Source organism: Paralichthys olivaceus, chromosome 21, assembly GCF_024713975.1.
Source record: "Paralichthys olivaceus isolate ysfri-2021 chromosome 21, ASM2471397v2, whole genome shotgun sequence".
Taxonomy (NCBI): Eukaryota; Metazoa; Chordata; class Actinopteri; order Pleuronectiformes; family Paralichthyidae; genus Paralichthys; species Paralichthys olivaceus.
The window spans coordinates 13,027,865-13,036,157 of record NC_091113.1 but is presented as its reverse complement, the minus strand read 5'-3'; the positions used below and the strand labels follow the sequence as shown (position 1 = coordinate 13,036,157).

General features: G+C 41.0%; 1 protein-coding gene across 1 annotated transcript; it reads left to right on the top strand.

Moving 5' to 3' along the window:
- On the top strand, nt 1-7,748 carry LOC109626698 (nucleolar protein dao-5-like). The gene is made up of 18 exons (XM_069517037.1): nt 1-146; nt 699-797; nt 984-1,050; nt 1,166-1,247; nt 1,365-1,474; nt 1,575-1,628; nt 1,723-1,834; nt 1,985-2,074; nt 2,482-2,620; nt 2,793-2,865; nt 2,989-3,109; nt 3,283-3,367; nt 3,967-4,020; nt 4,163-4,282; nt 4,410-4,525; nt 4,624-4,745; nt 5,166-7,462; nt 7,605-7,748. Exons 1-18 carry the CDS (start codon nt 127-129, stop codon nt 7,612-7,614), a joined length of 3,771 nt encoding a protein of 1,256 aa, XP_069373138.1. The 5' UTR covers nt 1-126; the 3' UTR covers nt 7,615-7,748.
- The last annotated feature ends 545 nt before the right edge of the window (nt 7,749-8,293 follow it).

Below are 8,293 nucleotides of genomic sequence, written 5' to 3'. Positions count from 1 at the left end.
ACGTTATTAACTCTGGACACCCTCAGCGTGAGCTCTAGTTCATTTTCGTGGTGTTGTTTAGAAGATTATAACAGCATATCGTGATATTTCCCAGTTTTTATTGTAATTCATTTAAAGAAAGGAATTATGTTTTCGACAATGGAAGCGTAAGTACTATTATGCACTGTACAACTGCAGTTCACATTTCCTATTATATTTTCTGAAGCTTTCCTTATATTACAATATGTAGTTAACACAATTTAATTTAACAAAATGAGGCCCAAGTCACTTTATTTAACACACTGAGACCCCTAAGGTTTGTGTATATACTTTTTGTTTCATGACAGTTTAAGGTAATACTTCATTAGTCCCACTAAAGGGATATTTGCCGTGTTACAGCAAAAATGAGGATAAACAAGTAGAGAAACAATATAAAAACAAGGAAATATACCACAAGAAAATAATACGTACAATGTAAACAGAATATATAGCAGGAATGCACATTTTTAATTCCTCTGTATATATTTAAATCCTATGCAAATGTTTAATTTCTCTGTAAAAGTTTTATTTTGCTACAAATGTTTCATTTAATTTAATTTCCTTAATTTCTCTGTACATATTTACATTTACATTCATCTCAGGCCAATTTCAAAGTACGGTTACTGTGTTATAAGTTAATTCTGTGTCTAATGTATGTTCAATGTATGTTACTGCTGCAGGGACAGGCAGACACAGGCTGACTTGATTCAGACCAATGAATTGATTAAAAGTCTGGAGTCGCAAGATGTCTTTGTGAATGAGGTGGAGCTGAAGCACAGGTAAGATCCATCATTCTATATTTCATTATTTCCACCATGTGGAAACTGTTTTTTAGTGTTTTCTATTGTGACCCTGTGACTTGGTTGTTAAAGAACAGCATCCTCTGTGAATGACGTGAAAAATGGAAGTGAAACACATCCTAAAGTAAAAACATTTTGAAAATGCCCTTTATGCTTTATTTGCAGAGAGAAAGTTGTGAAAAAACTGCAATCCCTCTTTGAGGAGTGGCTCCAAGACATGTGCAGAGAAATGGTAAGAAACATCTTTTTTATCTATACAGTTGTTTCAAAGGTATTTCCAAATATCATACAGACAGCATTTAATTGTGTAGATGATACAACTTCATTGGTTTGCTTTTTGATTTCAGAATGTACCTGAAACTGTCACTGACAAAGTCGGAGGCAGGGTCTTGCCGTTCGGCTCCTATCGCCTGGGAGCTTTCTCCAAAGGTAACTAAGATTCTTTCCTCAACTTTAACATGTTCTTACTGCGGAAACTTGTATTTAACAGTTTCATAAGTGACATTATAAGCTTCACTCTCATATGAATCTGTTTTGCTTTGACAGATGCTGATATTGATGTTCTATGTGTTGGGCCTGTATTTTTGGAGGCAATGGTCTTCTTCACCTCCTTTTTGGAGAAGCTTAAAGCCCAGGAGGAGGTCAAAGACATACGGGTTTGTCATATATATCAATTATTGCATCATTTATAAATATCATGGAAGTCAAAGTCTTTTTTTCTCCAGTGCAAGTGACTGACAATATTGTTCTCCTCAGGCTATCGAAGAAGCAGTTGTGCCAGTCATCAAGATGACATTTGATGGAATTGAGGTAAATGAAGATCTGATAAATACAAAGTAAAAATAATAACATACAACTCTACTGGTGCTGTGATAACTGGGTTTGTGTTTCTGTAATCTCATAGGTGGATTTAATCTATGCCCGGTTGCCACAAAGGTCTGTCAGTGACAAAGTCAACCTCCTCGATGACAGATGGTTTAAGAAAATGGATAAAATCTCCTCCAGGAGTCTCAATGGTAACATCACACTCAAATACAAAGCTGCTCAGAAATGCTGCAGTATCACCAGATGACATGATTTATTTATTTCATAAGTTGTTCATTTGCACTTTCCCCCTTTTTAACATGTGGCTGTTTGTGTATGAATCCTTTGTTTTCATTCTGTAGGTTACAGAGTCACTGAGGAAATCCTCCGTCTTGTGCCTGACATCTCAAACTTCAGGCTCACTCTGAGAGTCATCAAGCTGTGGGCCAAACGTAAGTCGAACAACACAGAACTAATTCATCATGGCAGTCACTGTCTCTCTGTGAATAGGTGGACTTGTTTCCCAACATGATCATTTCACATTCATACCAACAATGGCTGACTGCCCTGTTCTGGAGTAACTGGTCATCAACTACATCTGAAATCATTTTAGTCAGTGGTGCAAAATGATAACTTCAATCTCAGATTATTGTCATTATGGATATTTAGTTTGCTTTGTCTACATTTGCTGAAATGCAACCACAGGCCAGTCTCTATTGTGCAGGAATAAACAATGCACAGGTTTACTGAACTATATCATATGTACACAACGGAAAGGAAACATTATTAATGTGAGAAAAAACAGTAACATTATACATTTTGTTTAAATGTTGTTTCTCATCCTTATATTTCCTTTCAGGACGCAACATTTACTCTAACAAGCTGGGCTTCTTGGGTGGGGTATCCTGGGCCATTCTGGTAGCTAGAATTTGCCAGCTATATCCAAATGCAGCAGCATCCACCCTGGTGCTGAAGTTCTTCCAGATCTACTCCATGTGGTGAGTTGTGTCAGCATTTCTGTTAAAAAATAAAGTATTTCTCAATTTCTTAACATGTTCGGTGTTTGGGGATTTTTAAACTCTGCTTTTTATCACTGAAAATGCATGTTCATGCTTTGTTAAAGATGTAGACAAGGATCAGTTGATATGACAATCTTGTGTTTTGTGTCAGTGAGTGGAACATCCCTATTTGTCTGAGGGCGGTGCTGGACCTCCAATACGACCTTCACTCCTGGGATCCCAAGGTAAGTCATCTGCAGGATCTTTAGTCAAAGTTTAAGAAACAAACATATGATGAAGTGAGTTTGTGAATTATCCAGTTTAAAACATATAGTAAGATGATAATCTGTGTTCTTCTGCATTTCCAGTCTAACAGACATGATAGGTACCACTTGATGCCGATCATCACGCCGGTCTACCCCCAGCAGAACTCAGCGTTCAATGTCTCTCTCTCCTCGCGGACCATCCTGATGGAAGAGTTCAATCGGGGTATGTATAGTCACTCAGCTGACTACCTGCATTGTGAGCCAAACAAACATCAATTCCAGTGTTCCAATCGTGGATTAAAACAAACCGTTAAACTCAATAACATCTCCCAGAATTTTAATCTGAGAGTGTGAAAACATTTTGATTTAAACCACCTGTCTCTTCCTCGTTCACAGGTCACACTATCCTCCAGGAAATACAGCAGCACAAAGTCGACTGGCTCAAACTCTTTGAAACGCCAAACTTTATGAACAAGTACCGGTACGTATTGAGTTACCTAAAGACAGTCCTGCCATGTAATTAAATACACTCACACACATTGCTCTCTAAAACATAGACATTTACTAAAATAATGTTTTGATTAGTGTTATTAGCTGAAAATGTTGAAATGGATCATCTGTTTGTGGATTTGTGGCCTTTTTAATGTTCATGCTGAACTTAAAGGTAAACTTCAATCTGACGGTCCATGACTAATGTTGATGGATTTGCCGACCAGGTAAAAGCTCTGAATGTGAGCTGCCTGATTGATTGAGTTCTACACTTTTACTTGGAACGTACGATCGATTTTTGTTGTTTTTGTCACAACAGGCAGCGTCCTCGATATCAGTAATGATGCATGCACGAGAATTTTAAAATTGTGTTGTGGAGTTTGGGCGTTTAATATACAAACACAGATCACTTACATTTTAAAACAACACAGGTTTTATTTTTACATTTAAAGTTTACTGTATAATTGACATAACGAAGGTGAGTATAGTGATATTCATTATTGTGCTGTGCAGTAAGTTGACCTGCTTTAAATATTGAGCAGCAATGAATTCACAACATAGTTTTGATTAATCTGTCTCTTTTAATCAAAGGCATTACCTTCAAGTGGATGCATTCTCTGCTACAGGCGAGCAGCATATTGATTGGTGAGTCAAGTTAAACTGGAATAACTTCGACACGTTTGTAGACCACGTTTGAACTTTGGATGAAAAACTGTTTGAATACTTTACATCCAGCTGCTGGAGTGTTTTCTTCTTTCTGTAAACAAGTCTTCATTCACTCGTTCAGGGTCGGCCTGGTGGAGTCCAAAATAAGACTCCTGGTGGGAGCTCTGCAGATACATCCGTACATTTCCTTGGCTCATGTGAACGTGCAGCCCTACTCTACACCCAAGGAGCCCGATATCACGTAAGGACATGTTTTCATATTTCAGCTCGTTCCTGTTTTTTGTTCTGATGCTCTGTATTTAATCTCAGTTTGCTGTAACAAGGCTTTAAAGCTCATGTCTCGTGTTGGTTGTCTGTTTCTGTTTCAGAGAGTGTAAGAGCACAAAGTGGATGATTGGATTTACCCTGACAAACGAGTACAAGAAGATAATTAAAAAGAAAGATATCGACCTGACCAGTGAAGTCGGCTACTTTATTGATACTGGTATGTTTTTGTTTCCTTGCTCTTCTTCTTTAAATTTAGTGACACTGGAGCAGAGTTGTGTGAAAATGTGAAATCATTTTTATTTTGTGCCCTTGCAGTCTACGACCTGGCAAAGAGCTGTGGTCTGTTTAAGGAGGGAATGGTCGTTTTAGTCAACTATGAAAAGAGGAAGGTTGTTGCCAAACGTGCCAAAGTGTCGTCCTGTCACACGACTGAAAAGGTTTGCTCAAACATTTCATGCTTTATTTGACTAAACATACATGTGTCTATAATATATACAATGTTTTCTGCTGTTATTAATGATATCTCATTTTTTTAAATCTTCACAAAAACCATAGTTAAAAAATGACAGGTTGTGCTTTTACACTGGGTTATGCACTGAAGTATTTCTCATATTAGAGTTACACAGTGATATCAAGACTCCAGGAAGTTACTGTGCCCAGAAGAGAAATAATCCAGCTCATAACCCCTGTAAAAACCCTAATGTAACAGTTGTTAGTTGCAGTGCATCATATTGATCATACAGATGCAAGAGTGGCATCAATTGTCTTACTCTTATCAAAACATTTAAGTACATAGTATTTCCTAAATTCTTACTTGTGTTAAGATATTACTTAAAACATTTTTTTGTTCTCTACAGGAATCCTCTGTAACATCCGAGCCCAGCAAAGCTTCTCCAGCTTCCACAGCTCCACAGGCCACAAAGAGATCTTGTTCTCCCTCAGCAGAGACTTCATGTAAGAAGTTCAGGCCTGAGGAGAAGGAGGGAGGGATGATAACCACCTGCCCCAAAAACCCCACCACAGGTGTCTTGCCCACCAAGAAAATTGTGAAGCTGATAAGGAGCCCTCCCAAAGCACCACAGGGCACAAAGAGATCTTGTTCTCCCTCAGCAGATACTTCATGTAAGAAGTTCAGGCCTGAGGAGAAGGAGCTAGAGATGATACCCACCTGCCCCGAAAACCCTACCACAGGTATCTTGCCCACCAAGAAAATTGTGAAGCTGATAAGGAGCCTTCCCACAGCACCACAAGCCACAAAGAGATCTTGTTCTCCCTCAGCAGAAACTTCATGTAAGAAGTTCAGGCCTGAGGAGAAACAAGCACAGGGGGTGAAACCCACCTGCCCTGAAAGCCCCACCACAGGTGTCTGTCCAACTAAGAAAATTGTGAGCCTGGTAAGGAGACCTGGCTTTTCAATCTCTACAGGTCCAGAGGCCACAAAAAGACCTTGTTCTCCCTCAGCAGAAACTTCATGTAAGAAGTTCAGGCCTGAGGAGAAACAAGCACCAGGGATGAAACCCATCTGCCCAGAAAACCCCACCACAGGTGTCTTGCCCTCTAAGAAGATTGTGAAGCTGGTAAGGAGAGTTGGCTTTTCAATCTCCAGAGGTCCAGAGGCCACAAACCGACCTTGTTCTCCCTCAGGAGGAACTTCATGTGAGGGGTTCAGGCATGAGGAGAAACAAGCACCAGGGATGAAACCCATCTGCCCCGAAAATCCCACCACAGGTGTCTTGCCCACTAAGAAGATTGTAAAGCTTGTAAGGAGACCTGGCTTTTCAATCTCCAGAGGTCCAGAGGCCACAAAGAGACCTCATTCTCCCTCAGCAGAAACTTCATGTAAGAAGTTCCGGCCTGAGGAGAAACAAGCACCAGGGATGAAACCCATCTGCCCCAAAAACTCCACCACAGGTGTCTTGCCCACCAAGAAAATTGTGAAGCTGATAAGGAGCCCTCCCACAGCACCACAGGCCACAAAGAGACCTCATTGTCCCTCAGCAGAAACTTCATGTAAGAAGTTCAGGCCTGAGGAGAAACAAGCACAGGGGGTGAAACCCAACTGCCCTGAAAACCCCACCGCAGGTGTCTTGCCAACTACGAAAATTGTGAGCCTGGTAAGGAGACAAGGCTTTTCAATCTCTAAAGGTCCACAGGCCACAAAGAGACCTCATTCTCCCTCAGCAGAAACTTCATGTAAGAAGTTCAGGCCTGAGGAGGAACAAGCACCAGGGATAAAACCCATCTGCCCCAAAAACTCCACCACAGGTGTCTTGCCCACCAAGAAAATTGTGAAGCTGATAAGGAGCCCTCCCACAGCACCACAGGCCACAAAGAGACCTCATTGTCCCTCAGCAGAAACTTCATGTAAGAAGTTCAGGCCTGAGGAGAAGCAAGCACAGGGGGTGAAACCCACCTGCCCTGAAAACCCCACCACAGGTGTCTTGCCAACTAAGAAAATTGTGAGCCTGGTAAGAAGACCTGGCTTTTCAATCTCTACAGGTCCACAGGCCACAAAGATACCTCATTGTCTCTCAGCAGAAACTTCATTTAAGAAGTTCAGGCCTGAGGAGGAACAAGCACCAGGGATGAAACCCATCTGCCCCGAAAACCCCACCACAGGTTTCTTGCCCACTAAGAAGATTGTGAAGCTTGTAAGGAGACCTGGTTTTTCAATCTCCAGAGGTCCAGAGGCCACAAAGAGACCTTGTTCTCCCCCAGGAGGAACGTCATGTAAGAAGTTCAGGCCTGAGGAGGAACAAGCACCAGGGATGAAACCCATCTGCCCCAAAAACTCCACCACAGGTGTCTTGCCCACTGAGAAGATTGTGAAGCTGGTAAGGAGCCCTCCCACAGCACCACAGGGCACAAAGAGACCTCGTTCTGCCTCACCCTCACCTTTGTCTAAGAAGTTAAAGCTTGAGGAGACAGGAGTAAAAGAGGAGACTGAAAAGTACCCTGCAAGTGTCTCGCCTGGTGATACTTCATCCAAGATTGTGAGCCCACTAAGAACGGACAGAGCTTGCACTGCGGCCAAGACATCTAATATAAATCTGGGATGTCCCTCCCCTCAGACTCTTCCTCCTTATAAGCTGTCCAACCAGCCTAGCGGAGTCTCATGGCTGCGTTCTCTTGCCATCATGCAAAATCACATCAGGTAAAGCACAGATATGACTCATTGAGCACACACAGCACACATGTTGAGATCCATAAAAGGGCAGTGAGACCTTCCCAGTGGCCTGGTCCAAGGATTTTCACAAAGTGTTGATTTGATTTATACCTCTCTGTTTCTCTTACAGGTCTAATTGATGGAGCATAACTGAACAACACTGCCACTTTCTTGCTCCTCATCAGGAGGAAAAACAACTTTTATCTGCCAGCATGTTTGCTTTTGTATATTTTTGTACAGTTTTGTTATTCAAGTAAGTATGATTTTCTAGAAAATTAATCCTCTGTAACATCCAAGCCCACAAAGCCTCTCCAGCCTCCACAGCTCCACAGGCCACAAAGAGACATCGTTCTCCCTCAGCAGAAACTTGTAAGAAGTTCAGGCCTGAGGAGAAGCAAGCACAAGGGATGAAACCCAAAAGAAGGGTTAGGGTTAGATGCATCTTGCACATTTGATGACATGATTGGTCGAGCGCATATTGCTGGGAGCTTGCAGCTCCTAGCGATGAATAAGTATCAGCTAGTCATTCATTATGTTTCATGCTGTTTTTATGGCATCAAATTTGCTTTTGTATATTTTGTCACATAAAATTATTAACATTATAATTGTGTTCTTATTTTGTAATATTTTAACTGGGTTGATTTGAGCATTCACTTCCCATGCTGGTTAAACCACAGGTGCAGATTTGATGGAACCTAATGTTCAGCAGATCAATGGTATTTTCAAAGATAAAATGATTAAAGGAGAACAGTGCAAGTTCTTGTAGTTAGGACTAAACCTGCATTTTAAACAAATACTTATTTCTCAAGCTAATCTTGT

Excerpts from the sequence above, each read along its gene's own strand:
- LOC109626698 (XM_069517037.1), top strand. The coding sequence starts at position 127 with ATGTTTTCGACAATGGAAGC. Across the intron at positions 1,475-1,574 it reads AGGAGGTCAAAGACATACGG|GCTATCGAAGAAGCAGTTGT; the intron begins GTTTGTCATATA and ends TGTTCTCCTCAG. Across the intron at positions 4,746-5,165 it reads CCTGTCACACGACTGAAAAG|GAATCCTCTGTAACATCCGA; the intron begins GTTTGCTCAAAC and ends TGTTCTCTACAG.